Consider the following 22,199-nt stretch of genomic DNA (forward strand, 5'->3'; position numbering starts at 1 on the left):
GGCACAAAACATACTCCCAGAGGGGGAGAAAGGGAAGGAAAGAGGCGGAGGTGAGGGGGGGGGGGGGGCCAGGGCGAAGATGGGGGATGGAGAACGATGCGGAAAGGGAAGGTATGCAGCCCGGAAAGGAAGGAAGGCCACATTAGCTCGGGGTCCCGTGCTCGCTACGCACGTATCCACAAAAGAGTTGTGGACCCCATGGGGGGCCGGTATTGTTGTGTCAACATGCATACTGCAGGTAGTGTAGGTAGCTGTCATTGGAATTGTCAACACTCAGACCACCTTACAAATATGGAATTCTGCATGCTGTTGCACTGTATCCTTCTGTGTCCCCAAACAGAAAAGTCTGCCCTAAGTCTGGAATTGAAGTGTATTCCTCTAAACCTGAGAAAGTAATGATGTCTAAAAACTGCATCTCCTGTCCCTGCTCTGCATCAATCCCATACCAGAAGATATTCACCAGTGAAAAAATTTCTGCACAGGATTAGCCAATGGCACTGGCCAATGGCATTGGCCTATGGCATAATTGTTGCTGTTATTCTGCCACAAAGAACTGTGGAAAAAGATCTCTCCAATCAGCTGGCATTCTGCCTAATCTGTTTTTAGAACACATTAGGGGCTGCAGACCTATGTCATTGATTCTCTTTTTAGCCCACAAATCCATGGTCCTCCTGCATTCAAATTTCACAAACTGTGCACGATATCACCTTCAGAAATTTTTCCTGGGTCTCATTGTAAAAGTGGTCATTTATAAGGGGCGTTCAAAAAGAAACGAGCCAGAGGCATAATTACAGAAACCAGTACCTGTGTGTTAGAAGTATTGACCCTGGCTGTTGAGACACTTATGCCACTGTGACACAAGGTGATGAATGACAGTCTCATAAAATTCCCGGGGCAGCAATGTTAACTAGTTCCGCATGTACAGCTGGATGTAGTCATCCGAGGTGAATCGTTTGCCACCCAGAGCCTTTTTAAGGGGACCAAAAATGGTGTAATCACAGGGGGAGAGGTTCGGACTGTACTGAGGGTGGCTGAGAACCTCCCGTTTGAATTTCTGCAGGAGCACCATGCATTGTCGTGAAGCAAAATGACCCCATGGGTGAGATTGCCTGGTCGTTTAGATTTGATTGCTTGGCGAAGGGTGGTCAAGGTTTGCGAGTAATGCTGGGCATTCACTGTTGTCCCATGCTGCAGGATGTGAATCAGAAGGGTGCCATCTTGGTCAAAGAAGAACGTCAGCATAGGGGCAGACGATGCACCTCGGACGACAACGTCCAGCTGTATGTGCAGAACTGGTTAATGTCGCAGCCCCTGGAATTTTATGAGACACCCATTCACCACCTTGTTTCACAGTGGGAGCAATGTCTTAATAGCCACGGTCAATACTTCTAACATACAAGTACTGGTTTCTGTAATTATGCCTCTGGCTCGTTTCTTTTTGAAGGTCCCTTATATTTGCTAAGGGCAGGTCTCCAGGGTTCAGGATTTTAATATTTTTGTTGGACTCACACACTGTGCCTTGTGTTCCTTCAGCTCATAGAAAAAGTTGTGCTGACTGCCAGAAGAGTGACAAACAGGACAAAAAGGTTCAGCAGGTTATCTGGACTGGAAGGCCAGAACTGTTACCTTCCATTTGTCAGCAGTGGCTCACAAGTCTGCCTGTGTAACTTGGGAGTTTCAGTGCAGGAATCTCGTCCCATCATCCCCACTGTGGCTAAGTGCTGGCTTTCCAGACCACAGCTCACAAACATAATGTACAGCACACATGTGCAAATTCCCAATCCGAATATATATGGTCAATAAAAATAAAAACATGGCTTGACCCTTATAATCACTGATATCACTACTGTAATTAGTATCATATTAAATGGTGCAGTTGAAATGTGACTAATAGTGAGTGATTAAGTTAGCATAATGAAAATGAGATGTGTCAGGCCAGAAACGGCTGATGCCTCTCACAGTCATTGGCCAAATTAAATGGATCAGTTAAAACATCACACTAATAGTGACTGATTGAATTAGAATAATAAAAATGTGATGTGTCAGCCCAGAGACAGGCTGATGCCGCTCACAGACATTGGTTAAACATACAGCTAAACTATCTCAGCCTCATCATCAAGCAGCATCAACAACTAGCAAAGCTGCTGATTATGAGCTGCCAGCGAGTCCTGATGGTTCCAGACTTTAAATATGATCTGCCCAATGGGTGCTATTGCCTGACACTGACACTCTAGCCAGCTTCTGAAGGTCCTGGTTCCATATGGGGCCTGCACACTTCCCACCAGCATTCCAAAGCACCTGTAGTACTTTTCCCAGCTTGGTCTTTTGACACTAAATCGACAAGGTGACTTGCATCAGCAAGGTCGCTGCACAGCTTCCCTGTCTCAGCACACGTTATTCAGTGCCTACTAGCCATGAAAAACATCTGGGCCATTTACTGTTTGAAGTGCTATATGAAAGGCTCAAGAAATAAATAGTGTTTCCCTTCAGTAGGAATTCCTGAGTCAACACTTGCCAGAGAACTGGAGAAATCATATCACAGCTATCCACACATGCAACTCTGCAGCCAGAATTGGACAACCCATAAAATTGGAGTCAGAAGTGGCTGTGCTATAACAAGGGGGTACCTCCTGTTTTCTGTTACATTTAGAAGCAGATTCCACCTCTTGGCATGTGTTCTGTCCCTATTACCAGTTTAATTTTTGCTAATTTGTGTTTAGAGGGGATAAATTCTGAAGTTCCTCTGATGAGTTGGAACTAGTACCGTTTAGTAGGTCTTATGGACTGCCGAGAATAAAGATCAATCTTGGTGCCAGAAGTAGCAAGGAACATACTGGTTCATTCATGTACAGTTTCAGATACCTGAGCAAGCCTAATAAATGGACTGTGGCAGGTGTCCAAGAAATTCCTAGTTAATGAGAATTTTGGTTCAACAGCTCAATCATCTTGTAAGATTTCACATAGAAATTCTACAATTCAGCCTACTTGTAGATCAGAATGGTGAAAAATACTGCTTATGTTTTTTTGCAAGATAGTGTACTTCACAATGACTTTGCAAAGAAACTTAAAGACTATCTCATTGAAAAAGAGTTTTACAGTGTTGCAGAATACTTATGCCATTAAATTTGTATATATTGTTACTCATTATCAGTGATGTAAAAATGTAAGCTAAAGGTGTAGGAAAATAAGTGATAAAGAATTTTAATACTTTGACATGTCCTATATTACACGTACATCTACTGTACACAATGTAATCTTACAGGATCAAATAAAATTCAATTCAATTCAATTCAATTTAAAAAAGGACAAAGTCAGAGGATTCAATGCATTCTCTCTGTAACTGATTCTTGTAAATTTTGTCAGAAGTGTGGTATCAGTTTGTTCCCATGGTTTTATACTTTATCATTTCTTTGTGCACCCCTCAATGGGGGAATAGTTTCCGCCAAATCTGATATTTATTAATGTGAGGAGAAAGATCATCATAGGTTTCATTTTGGGTGGGCTCTGGTCGAGAAAGTTGTCAGCAGCCCTCCTTACATGAGGGATATTTGTGTAAGGGGATAGGTGTAGTGAATGGATAATTGTAGAGTGGGTACGAAACAAGCATGGGTTTAAGGTTGCCCAAGAAATGGTTAGTGAAGGGACACAGACGGATGGGCTGTCCTGTAACAAATAATACTCAGTAACACAGTAGCTACACTCCTAACACCAACTTTACCACCAAATTCTTCCTCCTCCAAACCACCCCTTCCCTTCACTATTTCTTGGTGTCATCGTTTTGCTTTAGTATTTTTTTTTTCTTTTGAATCATGTTCAAATCTTCTGTCTTTTCATTTGCTGCTTCCTCTCCATGATTTCCTCCTTATTTCTTTTTCTTTATTGTTTCCCATTACTCTCTCATCACAGACCATATTTCAGTATATTCTTTCCTTTTCTTTGACTTACAGTTATACTGGCCACTTCTCAACTTTTCAAATCTTTATTGTTGAAAACCAGAGGTTGTACAGTGTTTCAGGGAGAGCATAAGGGAACAATTGACAGGAATGGGGGAAAGAAATACAGTAGAAGAAGAATGGGTAGCTCTGAGGGATGAAGTAGGGAAGGCAGCAGAGGATCAAGTAGATAAAAAGACGAGGGCTAGTAGAAATCCTTGGGTAACAGAAGAAATAATTAATTTAATTGATGAAAGAAGAAAATATAAAAATGCAGTAAATGAAGCAAGCAAAAAGGAATACAAACGTCTCAAAAATGAGATCGACAGGAAGTGCAAAATGGCTAAGCAGGGATGGCTAGAGGACAAATGTAAGGATGTAGAGGCTTATCTCACTAGGGGTAAGATAGATACTGCCTACAGGAAAATTAAAGAGACCTTTGAAGAAAAGAGAGCCACTTGTATGAATATCAAGAGCTCAGATGGAAACCCAGTTCTAAGCAAAGAAGGGAAAGCAGAAAGGTGGAAGGAGTATATAGAGGGTCTATACAAGGGCGATGTACTTGAGGACAATTTATGGAAATGGAAGAGGATGTAGATGAAGATGAAATGGGAGATACGATACTGCGTGAAGAGTTTGACAGAGCACTGAAAGACCTGAGTCGAAACAAGGCCCCGGGAGTAGACAACATTCCATTGGAACTACTGACGGCCTTGGGAGAGCCAGTCCTGACAAAACTCTACCATCTGGTGAGCAAGATGTATGAGACAGGTGAAATACCCTCAGACTTCAAGAAGAATATAATAATTCCAATCCCAAAGAAAGCAGGTGTTGACAGATGTGAAAATTACCGAACTATCAGTTTAATAAGTCACAGCTGCAAAATACTAACGCGAATTCTTTACAGACGAATGGAAAAACTGGTAGAAGCCGACCTCGGCGAAGATCAGTTTGGATTCCGCAGAAATGTTGGAACACGTGAGGCAATTCTGACCCTACGACTTATCTTAAAAAATAGATTAAGGAAAGGCAAACCTACATTTCTAGCATCTGTAGACTTAGAGAAAGCTTTTGACAATGTTGACTGGAATATTCTCTTTCAAATTCTAAAGGTGGCAGGGGTAAAATACAGGGAGCAAAAGGCTATTTACAATTTGTACAGAAACCAGATGGCAGTTATAAGAGTCGAGGGGCATGAAAGGGAAGCAGTGGTTGGGAAGGGAGTGAGACAGGGTTGTAGCCTGTCCCCGATGTTATTCAATCTGTATATTGAGCAAGCAGTAAAGGAAACAAAAGAAAAATTTGGAGTAGGTATTAAAATCCAGGGAGAAGAAATAAAAACTTTGAGGTTCGCCGATGACATTGTAATTCTGTCAGAGACAGCAAAGGACTTGGAAGAGCAGTTGAACGGAATGGACAGTGTCTTGAAACGAGGATATAAGATGAACATCAACAAAAGCAAAACGAGGATAATGGAATGTAGTCGAATTAAGTCTGGTGATGCTGAGGGAATTAGATTAGGAAATGAGACACTTAAAGTAGTAAAGGAGTTTCCCTATTTGGGGAGCAAAATAACTGATGACGGTCGAAGTAGATAGGATATAAAATGTAGACTGGCAATGGCAAGGGAAGCATTTCTGAAGAAGAGAAATTTGTTAACATCGAGTATAGATTTAAGTGTCAGGAAGTCGTTTCTGAAAGTATTTGTATGGAGTGTATGGATGATAAATAGTTTGGACAAGAAGAGAATAGAAGCTTTCTAAATGTGGTGCTACAGAAGAATGCTGAAGATTAGATAGGTAGATCACATAACTAATGAGAAGGTATTGAATAGAATTGGGGAGAAGAGGTGTTTAAGGCACAACTTGAAAAGAAGAAGGGACCGGTTGGTAGGACATGTCCTGAGGCATCAAAGGATCACCAATTTAGCACTGGAGGGCAGCGTGGAGGGTAAAAATCGTAGAGGGAGACCAAGAGATCAATACACTAAGCAGATTCAGAAGGATGTAGGTTGCAGTAAGTACTGGGAGATGAAGAAGCTTGCACAGGATAGAGTAGCATGGAGAGCTGCATCAAACCAGTCTCAGGACTGAAGACAACAACAACAACATTGTTGAAACATCAAGGTTTCACCATATAAGCACTTTATTTAATATGACAACAAAGTCTTAAACTTATTTTAATACCTGCCTACTAATAGCAACAATAACAGAATTTTGGTACTGAGATGTCAATAATATGCCCTAGTATTGCACAAAATTTGCCACTTGTGCCAATTACAGTATATTTACCAATGCTGCTATATTTACAGGGATAATTTGAGCTTCAGTTGGAATAAAACCATATTACTTATACAAGTGATGTTTTCCTTGTATCCTATACTACATGTACACTTGCTGTACACATCGTGAATGGATGGATACATGGATTTAAAATTGTTGGGTATTAAACAGCTTGGTCATCAGCATCCTTTCACAAGGTCATGGTGCTGCTTAATGGAGACTACTTTTGTTAGAACGAAAAGCAAAGAGCACATAACGATAGCGACTGATAGGCCAGGATAGTGATGTCAAATACTTGTAATTAAAACAATTATGAAAATTCTTGAAGTTATTATCAAATGACTTATTATTACCTGTAACAAATTATTACTACATTCAACAGTTTTGGACACACAGCGTTCTATCTCACTTTCATTGAGAGTTACAAGTGATAATATTAACTTTGTATGTAAAAACTGCACAGCTTACCTTCTGCTAGCTCAGAGCCATAGATGAGACCAGAGCTACTGGCTGCATTAATGCAGTGAATCAGCGGACCTTTCCGTAAATTAGAATTTATGAGTGCTGTTACTACACCGATCTTTGCTAGACCCAGCCATATAAACACAAATTCCGGTCGTGAGTCCATCATAAGAGCTATTGTGTCATTCCTTTTAAATCCTTGACTTCTAAAGTAATTAGCAACTTTGTTTGAATATTCATCCACCTGAAAAGTGATAATTATTAAATACATTGTAACACAATATACACGCTTTCAAAAATAAACTTCCTTCTATGTCAAGGGTTCCCAACTTTGACTCGACTGAATCGAGTTATCGTACTTTCCTATGTAGCACGCACGTCCGTGTCATCATATTTTATACATTTCTGTCTGGCAAATAGATAGCTAAAACATACCTTTGAGAAAAGTCGCGGCCATTCTGGTGATCTCGATATGTTATTCTGTCTGGTATTTGTTTGAGGAAAGTCGTGAATATTCTACTGTTTTCTTGTACAGAGAGCCTTCGAGGTCGACAATGGAGGAGGATCAACTTAATGTTTTAGCTCTGACATTGATTTACCTATTGACGATGTAATTAACCAATTTGCCAGGAAGAATAGGCACACAGAATTCAACATTTAAGGAAGAAAACCACAATTGTAACTTTTTTATATCATAAGATGGCATTGTCTTGCATCAGTGTATAATCAGTTTAAATAAAACTTTCTTAAACTTAGCATGTGACTTGATTATTTTTTATTAAGGTAAAAGTAAAAATAGCTCAAGATATCTTTAGTGCCCCCTCCTTGATGTTTTTCTGTATCTGCCACTGCCCCTGAGGGTAATCAGATATTAGCTACTACCCCTGACGTCCCCCCCCCCTTCCCCCCCTACTATTGTCATTATTAGAGCCTAACAAAAATTTAGAATGAAAAATGATATTCTTTGACCACTCTTATTTTCAAAATGATGAAGAATAAAGGATATGTAGGTGTTTTATTTAACAACAAACTAATGAGACTATCAGTATTTCTTATTTTTAACACTTTTCTATTTTAATAGATGAGTTACATTTCTGAAGTCAATTGATTGCTCCATCCCTTACTTCTGAATTGGCAGAAACTGAAGACCTCCTCAGTCTGCCAATGCTTTGTGCATGACAACTGCCACTAGCAATAACAGTAATAATACTAATAATAATAATAATAATAATAATAATATGGTAGAGGTCCTAAAGCAATGTAGTAGCTATTACATAGTTACTGTAGTGTTGGGCTCTAAATTAGTCCATTTATCCATTGTGAAACAAATAGTGAAGCATTTAACTTACACAATCATCATTTCAGCTTCGTAACCATTCTCAAGCACATGTTGTTGTTGTTGTTGTTATGGTCTTCAGTCCTGAGACTGGTTTGATGCAGCACATATGGAAATATTAAAGTATGACTGACATGTCTGTGACATGTCATCTTCAACCGAAAATTTCTTTCAAAAAATTCTACATGAATGTGGTCCCCCCATGAAGGAAAGATCATTAAATAATGCTGCAGTTCCTGATTTATTGCGGGAACTACCTAAAACTTGGAGCAGGCTTTTTCATATGTGATGTACGACATGTACATGTCTCAATTTCACTTTCATAAATGCATGGCACAAATCACCACTTGTATTTGAAAAAAGTATCTTCTTTTTGGTAATTTATGTAATCCGTTTTACAGTCTTATGAAATAGTGTAATAGTAATGATCTTTTAAAGATCATTCAGTTTCGTGGACAAAATACAATTGAACCCCTTTGTTTTTACCCCTCAGAAAATTACATTTTATCCCTCACAGGATAATTACCCCCAGGTTTGGACTTACTGTTCTATGTCATTACATACAAATGACAATTAGAAATACAAATACCGAAGTGAAGGTAGTATATGATTTGTATGCCAAAGTGGTTACTATGTCAACATAACATTGTAATAATACCTGGGAAAATGTCCACAGCTTCTTCTCAAACCGGAAAGCAACTTTGTTTGGATATGTCCTTGCCACTTGCATGAAAATCTTTGGAACCGTCTGTTTCTTCTTTTCCCACCACCACAATCTAGTGGTGATAACTATATATCTCTCCAATATCCTAGTAAACAAAGAAAACTCATTAGCTGAATTCTGCAAATCATGTTATTTCTATTGGCTGAATTTCATTCAGACTGTGTTGTAGAAAATGAGAAAACAAGTGACAGTACTTGACTTCAGCAGAGAGTGCAAAAGTCAAGATCAGTGCTGTACATTGCAAAGAAATTTAAACCATGGTAATGTCATTCAAAACTGCATGTTCTACACAATAATGATTGATTGTACAATCAGTGCTTAGCCAACATTTTAATGTTTGTGAGTAGGATGGTAGTTGATGCTATGGTGGTGGGAGAGAACAGCTTGGATATCTAACCCAGTTGAGTAATATCAGATCTCACTTAAACTATGAGTGAGTCACTAGGGATCACAGAAACATCAAACTCAGTCCAGTAATTGAGTGTGTGTCCTTTACTAATATGCTTTAAAAAGAGTACTTAACAGGTAGGCACCCTGGATCATCCAAAAATAACTAAGAGCTATGACATGCATTTATGAGATGTGCTGTTGATCATGATCTGACCCCAGATAAGGCCTGTAATTACTGCAGTCATTGGATAGATGATAATGTCAACTGATGCATGCAGAATCCTCCATAAAGGTGATATGTATGATAGACGACCATCTATTTGTGTACATCTCACCACTCACCTCCAGGCAGTAATGTTTGTATGCAAAACCCTTCATTAAGGTGATATGTATGACAGGCAACAAGCTATTTTTGTATATCTCTCCACTCACCTCAGGAGGTAGTGTTTGCAATAGGCATTCTGACATGTATATTGGATGTTGCACCAGTTATAGGATAGAATTCTAAAAGACATCTTCTGATTTATGTTACAAGGAACAGCAGAGTTGTTTTGATTTAACAAGAGGTCACAACTCCTTGTCATACATCAAATGAGAAAGGGGTATGTTCAGAAGAGATATTGACCAAGTGAGTGATTAAGTGTTACTATGTTCTGATGTGTGAGCCCCCCCTTTCCATGAAATGTGGACTTGCCATGGTGGGGCTGCTTGTGTTGTTCAATTATATAGATAACTTTACCATAGGTGCAACAATATTGGAGCAGTATCTGTGAGGGTTCAGATGAACACATGGTTTCAGAAGGTATAATGATGATGGTACCCCCTTGCTAAAATACTTCAGAGGTGAGATAGACCCCCAATTTGAACCTCAACGCACGGACAACTTAGGAGGATGTTGTCATCAGAGAAAATAAATCTGGTGTTCTGCATGTTGGAGTGTGGAATGTTAGATCTCTTTATCATGTAGGTACGTTAGACAACCTGGAAAGAGAAACGGAAAAGTTGATGTTAGACGTAATGGAAATCTGAGAACTGTGGCAACAGGAAGAACAGGATTTCTTGTCAGGTGAGAACAGAGTTATAACACAAAGTCAAATGGGGGAATGCAGTCATAAAGTGATGCAATAACTGCAAGGAGGGGGCAATACCATATCCATATTTCAGAATCATGTAGAAATAAGCATAAGAATCAACTATTTGATGTCAATGTTTAACAAAGTTTTTTTTAGTGATTAAGCACCTTAATTTTAATAATTATTGCATGCCTGTTACCAAGGTGACCCAAGAGATTGTCATTTATGTATAGGGCTATTTTTCCCATTTTGTGCTTTGAAAGGTGTGAAAGTTACCATTTTCTGATGTAGTTTCTCTATGGGAAAATTTAATCAAACAGAAAATTTATGGTAGTCAATTGATGTAGAGTTTAATGCTCTACATTTTTGGTAGCTTCCACTTTTCCAATTTAACATTTAGTTTTGGAAAAATTTGGAAAAGAAAAGAAAGCTGTCTCAAATTTTGGTTGTTTTCTTTTCATCACAATTGAAGCTCCACTCAGATATTGGGGCAAATTCAAATTATTCATATCAGAGCCCTACGTTAATTTTTGCATAGCAAACCCCTTTTTGTAGTTAATTTTACTGGCCTGAACTATGTACAGAACAAATCTTATGGAATTCACAGCGCAAAAGTGCAACAACTCTCACTGCGACAATAGAGAAGATGTCCACACTGCTATCAACTGTTTTACTCATATTTATCATCCTCAGTTGTTTTTCGACCAGTCTCCCTTCAAAACTTTTCAATCATGAGTATAAATTTGGCATGTCAGCTGAAATGCTTATTTGTGTATGATGCATAATGCATTGACAAAGGCCGTTTAGTATACTCTAGTTGTTATCCTGATTGACCTATTTGATGTTGTATTATATGCTGTATTCAACTGATCGATAATCTAAATTATTAGTAGGCTAGATATCTTTTTGTGGTCACATATATTTGAATTTTTACATTGTGCCAAAGATCTTGATTGCATGGTTGACATACATGATTCTATGACTTCATGGTTCACAACAATAACTAAAGTTCATTAATGAAGTGGAAGCCACAAACAAATATGCTGTAGAAATAAAATTCAGCATTACAAGAGTCTGTTCATAGCTGGTGATAGATAAGGTTGTACAGTCTAAATTTCCAGGGAACCTTTGCAAAGAAGGTTTTGATGAATTAAAGTAGCAGGGTGTAGACGGTACAGTGTACAGTACAGTGTAAAGTTTCCCTATTATTTGAGAAGTTATTAGAATGAAGTTGCTGGAAATACACTCCTGGAAATGGAAAAAAGAACACATTGACACCGGTGTGTCAGACCCACCATACTTGCTCCGGACACTGCGAGAGGGCTGTACAAGCAATGATCACACGCACGGCACAGCGGACACACCAGGAACCGCGGTGTTGGCCGTCGAATGGCGCTAGCTGCGCAGCATTTGTGCACCGCCGCCGTCAGTGTCAGCCAGTTTGCCGTGGCATACGGAGCTCCATCGCAGTCTTTAACACTGGTAGCATGCCGCGACAGCGTGGACGTGAACCGTATGTGCAGTTGACGGACTTTGAGCGAGGGCGTATAGTGGGCATGCGGGAGGCCGGGTGGACGTACCGCCGAATTGCTCAACACGTGGGGCGTGAGGTCTCCACAGTACATCGATGTTGTCGCCAGTGGTCGGCGGAAGGTGCACGTGCCCGTCGACCTGGGACCGGACCGCAGCGACGCACGGATGCACGCCAAGACCGTAGGATCCTACGCAGTGCCGTAGGGGACCGCACCGCCACTTCCCAGCAAATTAGGGACACTGTTGCTCCTGGGGTATCGGCGAGGACCATTCGCAACCGTCTCCATGAAGCTGGGCTACGGTCCCGCACACCGTTAGGCCGTCTTCCGCTCACGCCCCAACATCGTGCAGCCCGCCTCCAATGGTGTCGCGACAGGCGTGAATGGAGGGACGAATGGAGACGTGTCGTCTTCAGCGATGAGAGTCGCTTCTGCCTTGGTGCCAATGATGGTCGTATGTGTGTTTGGCGCCGTGCAGGTGAGCGCCACAATCAGGACTGCATACGACCAAGGCACACAGGGCCAACACCCGGCATCATGGTGTGGGGAGCGATCTCCTACACTGGCCGTACACCACTGGTGATCGTCGAGGGGACACTGAATAGTGCACGGTACATCCAAACCGTCATCGAACCCATCGTTCTACCATTCCTAGACCGGCAAGGGAACTTGCTGTTCCAACAGGACAATGCACGTCCGCATGTATCCCGTGCCACCCAACGTGCTCTAGAAGGTGTAAGTCAACTACCCTGGCCAGCAAGATCTCGGGATCTGTCCCCCATTGAGCATGTTTGGGACTGGATGAAGCGTCGTCTCACGCGGTCTGCACGTCCAGCACGAACGCTGGTCCAACTGAGGCGCCAGGTGGAAATGGCATGGCAAGCCGTTCCACAGGACTACATCCAGCATCTCTACGATCGTCTCCATGGGAGAATAGCAGCCTGCATTGCTGCGAAAGGTGGATATACACTGTACTAGTGCCGACATTGTGCATGCTCTGTTGCCTGTGTCTATGTGCCTGTGGTTCTGTCAGTGTGATCATGTGATGTATCTGACCCCAGGAATGTGTCCATAAAGTTTCCCCTTCCTGGGACAATGAATTCACGGTGTTCTTATTTCAATTTCCAGGAGTGTAGATATTTTCCAACAGCAAGTTGTGTGGAATTCAAGGGAGTAAGGATTAAGTTGAGGTTGAAATGGGTCTGTTTTACATTATGGCAAAGACCACCTATAGGCACTGGTCATTAAGAGAAAAATTGTGATTTCACAGATTTTAAGCTTAGGCAGAAAATAAAAAGAAGGTTAAAGTAAAAATGCATATTTGTCTCTTATAATGAAACATCAGACAATCAGTAAGTGATAAGCTTGTTGGCTCTGCAGCCAGATCATACACTCTTCCTAATATTTTAGTGGTCCATCTGGTCGTCACCTTCAGGTGAGAACACTCTTTGATAATCTCACTGTTCCGGTTAGACTATAAGATCTGGCTGCAAACCAGTTGTAGGCAACTTGCCTACAACAAATAATTGCATAGCTGTCCGGTATAATGAGTTAACAAAAAAAAAATATTTATTTATGAAAACTCACAATGAGAAGAAAGAGAAAAGAAAACAACAGAGAAGTAACAAAAACTAGGAGATTCTATAGTCTTACAGCAAAGATAAAAAACAACACATGACCAAAAAAAACTTTCGCGCACTTTTGATATCACTTTGCACCAGACGTGAAAAATATCACTGCCACACATCCCCCCCCCCCTTAAAGTGCGGAGCCCCACCCAGCTAGCACTCAAGCTTATTTCAAGGTGGATATTGAGTTTAGGTTCAGTTGAAAATTCAAGATTGAAAAATCAACCTGTTACACAGCTTATTTCAAGGTGGATATTGAGTTTAGGTTCAGTTGAAAATTCAAGATTGAAAAATCAACCTGTTACTCAGTTTACATCAAGCTGTAAAAATTTAGCTTGAATTACAATAATTTTCCCAAGCTTGAAATAAACTGTAATTTCCCTGGGAGGCTGTACAGCAGATGCGCGCGCAGCATAGCTTCCATAGATGTCCACGGGAAGCGCCACAAGCGTTTATAAGCCTTGCACTGACTCTGCTAGGTTTACGGCCATTTTACTTTTGTGACGCGCGTTAATGATTGTTGACTGTTGTGAAGTTTGTTTTATACTGGAAAATAGTTTGGAAAGTGTGTGGTGTCCCCTGCCTTACTGTTACACTGGGTCTGAAGAAGATATATAGTGTATTACAGGCACGTTGGTGCATTTTTCTCTAGTGGTACGTTAATATTACAAATGTTAAATATTATTACGTAACGTAAAGAAATATCATATTCTTTTACGTAGAAAAATTGAGCCTGGATGAAAGTGAAATGGATTACCAGCTAAGAATACATATTACAAGTTGTTCAGCACCAATGAATTAAAACTTAATGTTATTTTACCTTTTCAAAATCTCGCCTTTTTATATATATCGCCCTATTACATTTGTTTACTTGTAAGTACTCGCGTGTGTCACACCGTGAATGAATAATCGTGAAGTGTGAAAAGTGTCTTTGCGAATACAAATAGTAATGACATGGTGAACGGGAAAAAGTGCTCAAGAACCAGTCACTACATAGGTGTCAGTCTCTTTTTTTCGTAGCTTTGACTGCTCTTCATCTGCTCTTAATTTTGTTGTTCCCTAGGTGAAATAATACTGCGAGGCCTACAGGTACTTTTTAATTTTATTGTTATTTGTAATGTGGCTGAAATCTAAAAAAAGGCAATATTAAAATATGACAAGGAGAACATTTTTTGTTCTTTTACATTTCAGTTCCACTGAACTGGTAATTTCTTAAATTCATTTCGATTTCATCTTTTATTTCTTTTTGATTCAGTTTTACTCACCAAAAAATAATTGTGGATAGAATAAAATGTCTACATTTTTCTAAGCCGTAGTTTCCTTATAAGCTTACAGTATGAGGTGTATATGATTTCAAGTAATTGTTTCTTTATAATTCAGTTTAAATGGCCCTGAAACTGTTAGAAATAGTGACGTGTGGCTTCTTCATGAAGTCATCGCAAAATTACCCAAATATCATCTTTACTTTAAAAATTTCAAACAAAAAGTTATTTCAAATTACTTTAAAAACTCTTTGGAATGAAGTCACCAGAAGCAGCTGCTTACTCAGTGACGTTTATACTAGTTAATGATTTTTACTGCATCAGTGAGTTTGAAGGTATTTTGCTAATCTGGGGCTTAAATTATATTTAGGTTGATCAGTTTAAACTTTTTACATTTTTTATGTTTAGGTATGGCTAACATTTTCTTTTACCTTTTACAGGATCATTATACCGGCAGAAGTAAGCGATATTTGATCCTGCTCTGGTCTGTGTGCTGGGGCCGGAGGGGCTTCAGAATAATTAAATTTTAAAATAAAACAATTTTAAACACTTTGAAAATAAAAAAAAATTAAACATGCATGTCTTGATAATTTTTTTCACACCATTTCCATTCTGGTATTTATTTAATTAATTAGGTTCAATAAATTCAGATTAATAATTATGTAGCTTAAAACAAGCTGTAAATACCAGGCTGTATTCCACGTGTGTAGATACAGCTGGAGCCAAACTTGATAAGTCAAGCTTGAAATATAGCTTGAACTCTGCCAACTTTGATGTTTGTTTCAAGCTTGAATCCAACTAACAGGCCTGAATATTCCAGCTTTGATCAAACTTATATACTTCAACTTTACATCTGGAAACAAGTTTGAAACCGGCTTACTGTGCTATCTGGGCAGGGATATCTTGATACTTGAATTTTATTCGAAGTCCAGCTCTGGTGTCGTCGGGTGTCTCGGGGGCGGTGACATTGTTGTTTGTGGTGATGATTCACCTGTCTCCGACGATGTACTGAGCGGTGTTTCGGTATGCTCTGCGTCCATCATGTGTTGATGCACAGGCATGGTGTCAGGGGTCGGAGAGGGTAAAACCCATGCTGGTTTGACACGTTCAATCGATACCTTTGTCAGAACACCATTGTACATTATGTCCACGGTATGCTTATTTCTACTCAGCACCTGAAATGGGCCCGTATATGGAGGTTGTAAAGGCGATTTGACTGAGTCTGTTCGCAACATTACGTGAGAGCAATTGTACAGGTCTTTGTGTATAAACACCTTACCCTCGTCCTCTTGTTGACTTCGTGTTTCACGCCCAGCCCGGTCTCTCTTGCGCTTAAAGATAACTTGCTGGACGAGGATTTGTCAAAAGTTTTTTAAAAACGTGTAAGGGGCGTTCAGTCTGTTCGCAACATTACGTGAGAGCAATTGTACAGGTCTTTGTGTATAAACACCTTACCCTCGTCCTCTTGTTGACTTCGTGTTTCACGCCCAGCCCGGTCTCTCTTGCGCTTAAAGATAACTTGTGGTCGTTGTAGCTCGCAAATCCTCTATTGCAGTTTTTAAATCTCTAATTTCGTTTGAACTTTTTGTTGTTTGTCGCGTTGCGATCGCGGCACAGTTTACTGTTATATTGTCAGTTTGGTCTTGCTGGTAATGGTAGTTACCGTACGTGGCACCTGTCGACGTCATTGCAACTGTTGCAGTAGGCTCGTGCGTCTCGTAGATTCTGTCTGCAGCGAGCAGCACTTTGTCAACTGATCTTTCGTTGTATATAGCTAGTGTAGTTCTTACTTGCGTTGGTAGCTGTTGTTGCCATACGTGGAGTAACAGTCTATCAGAGACTGTCGATCTATCTACCAGGCTGCGTAAATGACGTCAGTATTCTGATGGGGTCCTATCTCCCCGTTTCTCTTGGAACAGTACTTGTTTGACTCTGATGTCGACTGACTTCACACGCCGAGAAATTAATTCTTCTTTCAGTCTACAGTATGCTCCTTCTGTAGGCGGGTTCACTATAATGTCAGATATCAAAACCGAGGTCTGATGGTACAAATTACTTATCACCAAGGTGAACTTCTCGTGAACACTGACTATTCTTTGTTGTAGAAATATATTTTCCATTACTGCGAACCATGTGTGTGGCTGAGAAGGCATGAATGGGGGCGCCCGTAATTGCAACCGTTGAGTTGGTGAAGTGTTGAAACCAGCGGGTACTTCCATTGCTGTTACTTGCTGTGGCTGTGCTGCAGTAGTCCCAGTTTCCGATGATGTTGCCTTGCTGGTGTGTGCCATGGTTGTTGAACCAACGTCATTCCTTTGGTCCGGTATATGCTTTAAGTTCATATCTTTCGAAATATGCAACTGTAAAGTTTTTATCTCATTCTGAAGCCTATGAATTTCTTCCGTTATCAAACCGTATCATTTGCCGTCTTCGTTCATTGCTTTTGCAGTTAATGTTCGACGTAGCTATAGAAAGATTTAAAGTTCCTTAATCGGAGGTCACCAATTATGTAAGCGACTTGCCTACAACAAATAATTATATAGCCGTCCGGTATAATGAGTTAACGAAAAAAATATTTATTTGTGAAAACTCACAATGATAAGAAACTAAAAGAAAACAACAGAGAAGCAACAAAAACTAGGAGATTCTATAGTCTTACAGCAAAGACAAAAAACAACACATGATCAAAAAAAAACTCTCGCGCACTTTTGGTATCACTTTGCATCAGACATGAAAAATATCACTGCCACACCGTCAAGAGTACTCCAGGAAAGGCTATGTTTGAAAACACCTGATAAGTTTTCACTAGACAGTGCTTTATGTGGTGCCTCTGCAGACATTGAATATTAATAACACAATATTCAATCCTCCGGCGTCAAAATTTGTTAACAATGAGACAATTCCTACAAAGTCTCTTTAAAATAAGGAGGATGTCTATTACAGGCAGGGTAATATTCCTGTCTTGAGAATATGATGAATCTTATGACAAACAGAATTCCATCACTACTGGACTTAAAAGGGTTCTAGCAGTTGTACAAGGGGAAAAAATTGTGCATGTAGTTCAGGTCTAGCCATAAATTTTTCATGAGAATGTAGAGATAAAATCATAACAAGCAATTTGTATTAATTTGTAATTTATCATCTTTATACAATGGTTACCCAGAGTAGTATAATTGTTATAGAATAGATAAATCACAAGTTGGGACTGTCGCTAGCTGTTGTATGCCCAATGAACTAGCTACATAATCATTTGCACCATTATTTTTCATTTCCTTTTTGACACTGCCATAGCTCTTGAATTAGTTTGGCATTGGACTTCCTTGGCTTTCGGAATTGCTTTCAATGTGAGCTTTCCTCTGATTTGCATTTTCTATAATTCCATGCATATTTATGATACCTTTTATTATTTTGTAATTTTCAATTTAATACCAATTTCCATTTATATTCTGACAAATATTTTATTCTCTCACTCTGGGTTTTACTAATGCTCTGCAAGTTCTTCACAATGACATCCGAATCAGTGTCCCAGATAAATGCATTTCCATGCTACACTAATTTATAACTTTATGCAAAGCTAATTCATAACAATCATGCGCATGTGAATACACTGGCAGGACCAGAGGCCCAAGCAACACAAGTCCTCACTTGGGGTGCCAAGCTAAAAAGGGTGCCAGAGGCGCCACAACTGTAAGATTTTGATACAGGACATAAAGCAATTAGTAGTGGTCGCGTGGGGTGCTAAGCTGAGACAGGTGCCATTTACATCCAAGTGGAAGATTGTATACATTTTTATCATCATTAGTAGCGTCCATCCCCGGTAGCTGAGTGGTCAGCGTGGCAGAATATCAACCTAAGCACCGTGTTCAATTCCGCTCAAGGATGGGTGTTGTGTTTTCCTAATCATCAAGTCGGCGAAGTGGCGTCAAATCGAAAGACTTGCACCCGGCAAGCGGTCTGCCCAATGAGAGGCCCTAGTCACACGACATTTATTTTATCAAAAGTAGCAAAAACTACACGCGTGAAAGTGTATGTGGGAAAACTGGGGGAGAAACGGCTGCCAAATGACAAGTTCATTTGTGTGAAAAATGTTCACGGACCAGCCCTATTCACTTGAACGGTCACATCACAGGCATTGCAAATACCGTGCGACAAACATGTACTGCAGACATGATTTAGGTGTCTGTTGTAAGGTCAACCTTCATTTACGCATTATCAGTCCCCTAGTTATAAGCGAACCAAATCTGGCAATAGTTTCTCACAAGAAAATTTGACTGATGAGTGAATAGATGTTTTCACATCAAAAGAAAATTTTTGGCTGGTGTGATGAATAAATGCAGCAATATTCTTATATCATAGAGAAATAACCCAATACTACCAAATTACACAAGATACGTGGTGAACATCTTAAGCATGTCACATTCTACAAGTGTTTAGCATTAATGTCACGAAGTTGACCTCAGGTAAGATCATTTTGGATTCTGGAGAAATGTAAAAAGCCACAAGGCAATAGTGGCTCTGTATGTTAAAGAAAAACAAACCCACATATATAACATTTGTAACAGGTATGTTCTACATCTACTACATCTAGATTTATACTCCGCAAGCCACCCAACGGTGTGTGGCGGAGGGCACTTTACGTGCCACTGTCATTACCTCCCTTTCCTGTTCCAGTCGCGTATGGTTCGCAGGAAGAACGACTGCCAGAAAGCCTCCGTGCGCGCTCGAATCTATCTAATTTTACATTCGTGATCTCCTTGGGAGGTATAAGTAGGGAGAAGCAATATATTCGATACCTCATCTAGAAACGCACCCTCTTGAAACCTGGACACAAGCTACGCTGCGAAGCAGAGCCCTCTCTTGCAGAGTCTGCCACTTGAGTTTGCTAAACATCTCCGTAACGCTATCACGCTTACCAAATAACCCTGTGACGAAACACGCTGCTCTTCTTTGGATCTTCTCTATCTCCTCTGTCAACCCGACCTGGTACAGATCCCACACTGATGAGCAATACTCAAGTATAGGTTGAACAAGTGTTTTGTAAGCCACCTCCTTTGTTGATGGACTACATTTTCTAAGGACTCTCCCAATGAATCTCAACCTGGCACCTGCCTTACCAACAATTAATTTTATATGATCATTCCAGTTCAAATCATTCCGTACGCATACTCCCAGATATTTTACAGAAGTAACTGCTACCGGTGTTTGTTCCACTATCATATAATCGTACAATAAACATGTATTCGCAATACATTACATTTGTCTAATACATTACATTTGTGTATGTTAAGGGTCAGTTGCCACTCCCTGCACCAAGTGCCTATCCGCTGCAGATCTTCCTGCATTTCGCTGCAATTTTCTAATGCTGCAACTTCTCTGTATACTACAGCATCATCCGCGAAAAGCTGCATGGAACTTCCGACACTATCCACTAGGTCATTTATATATATTGTGACAAGCAATGGTCCCATAACACTCTCCTGTGGCACGCCAGAGGTTACTTTGACGTCTGTAGACGTCTCTCTCCATTGAGAACAACATGCTGTGTTCTGTTTGCTAAAGACTCTTCAATCCAGCCACACAGCTGGTCTGATATTCTGCAGGCTCTTACTTTGTTTATCAGGCGACAGTGCGGAACTGTATTGAACGCCTTCCGGAAGTCAAGGAAAATGGCATCTACCTGGGAGCCTGTATCTAATATTTTCTGGGTCTCCTGAACAAATAAAGCAAATTGGGTCTCACACGATCGCTGTTTCCGGAATCCATGTTGATTCCTACAGAGTAGATTCTGGGTTTCCAGAAATGACATGATACATGAGCAAAAAACATATTCTAAAATTCTACAACAGATCGATGTCAGAGATATAGGCCTATAGTTTTGCGCATCTGCTCGACGACCCTTGAAAACTGGAACTACCTGTGCTCTTTTCCAATTATTTTGAACCTTCCGTTCCTCTAGAGACTTGCGGTACACGGCTGTTAGAAGGGAGCAAAGTTCTTTCGCGTACTCTGTGTAGAATCGAATTGGTACTTGTCAGGTCCAGTGGACTTTCCTCTGTTGAGTGATTTCATTTGCTTTTCTACTTCCCTGTTCTGCGCTTACAGAGTCGAGAAGTTCGGGTCTGTTTGTTATCAGTAGGTCCAAGATGTTATCTCCATGAGTCGTTTCTCTGTTTAATTGCTCGAGGTAATTTTCGGATAGTGCACTCAGTATAATGTCACTCGATGCTCTGTCCCTACCACCCGTCCTAAACATCTGAGTGTCCCAGTCTGTATCTGGTAAATTGAAATCTCCACCTAAGACTATAACATGCTGAGGAAATTTATGTGAAATGTATTCCAGATTTTCTCTCAGTTGTTCTGCCACTAATGCTGCCGAGTCGGAAGGTCGGTAAAAGGAGTCAATTATTAACCTAGCTCGGTTGTTGAGTTTAACCTCCACCCATAATAATTCACAGAAACTATCCACTTCTATTTCACTACAGGATAAACTACTTCTAACAGCGACAAACACGCCACCACCGGTTGCATGCAATCTATCCTTTCCAAACACCGTCTGCGCCTTTGTAAAAATTTCGGCAGAATTTATCTCTGGCTTCAGCCAGCTTTCCATACCTATAAGGATTTCAGCTTCAGTGCTTTCTATCAGCGCTTGAAGTTCCGGTACTTTACCAACGCAGCTTCGACAGTTTACAATTACAATACCGATTGCTGCTTGGTTCCCGCATGTCCTGACTTTGCCCCGCACCCTTTGAGGCTGTTGCCCTTTCTGTACTTGCCCGAGGCCATCTTACCCAAAAAAACCGCCCAGTCCACGCCACACAACCCCTGCTACCCGTGTAGCTGCCTGTTGGGTGTAGTGGACTGCTGACCTATCCAGCGGAACCCGAAACCCCACCACCCTATGGCACAAGTCGAGAAATCTGCAGCCCACACGGTCGCAGAACCGTCTCAGCATCTGATTCAGACCCTCCACTTGGCTCTGTACCAAAGGTCCGCAGTCAGTCCTGTCGACGATGCTGCAGATGGTGAGCTCTGCTTTCATCCTGCTAGCGAGACTGGCAGTCTTCACCAAATGAGGTAGCCACTGGAAGCCAGAGAAGCGACACACGTCATTGGTGTCGACATGAGCGACCCCCTGCAGATGGGTGCACCCTGTACCCTTCATGGCATCCAGAAGGACTCTTTCCACATCTGGAATGACTCCCCCCCGGTATGCACATGGAGTGCACATTGGTTTTCTTCCCCTCCCTTGTAGCCATCTCCCTAAGGGGCCCCATTACACGCCTGATGTTGAGGCTCCCAACTACCAGTAAGCCCACCCTCTGTGACCGCCTGGATCTTGCAGACCGTGGGGCAACCTCTGGAACAGGGCTGCTGCCGTCCAGCTGAAGATCAGTATCAGCCGGAGACAGAGCCTGAAACCAGTTCGTCAGACAAACTGGAGAGGCCTTCCGTTGAGCCCTCCAGAATGTCTTTAGCCCCCTGCCATACCTCGAGACGACCTCCCATTCTACCACGGGTGAGGGGTGAGCCTCAATGTGGGCAGTATCCTGGGCAGCCACAGCCGTAGTCTGATCG

The 22,199-nt window shown here is 41.0% G+C and overlaps 1 protein-coding gene across 1 annotated transcript in view; it reads right to left on the reverse strand.

The window, feature by feature from the left end:
* The window catches only part of LOC126195402 (long-chain fatty acid transport protein 1-like), a 332,742-nt gene that overhangs the window by 104,341 nt on the left and 206,202 nt on the right, over positions 1-22,199 (reverse strand). The window contains exons 2-3 of the mRNA XM_049933995.1: positions 8,671-8,821; positions 6,683-6,920 (exon numbers count right to left, since the gene is read on the reverse strand). Of these exons, the coding sequence (XP_049789952.1) occupies positions 6,683-6,920; positions 8,671-8,821 (389 nt within the window). The remainder of the gene's footprint in view (positions 1-6,682; positions 6,921-8,670; positions 8,822-22,199) is intronic.

Source organism: Schistocerca nitens, chromosome 7, assembly GCF_023898315.1.
Source record: "Schistocerca nitens isolate TAMUIC-IGC-003100 chromosome 7, iqSchNite1.1, whole genome shotgun sequence".
NCBI classification, from domain to species: Eukaryota; Metazoa; Arthropoda; class Insecta; order Orthoptera; family Acrididae; genus Schistocerca; species Schistocerca nitens.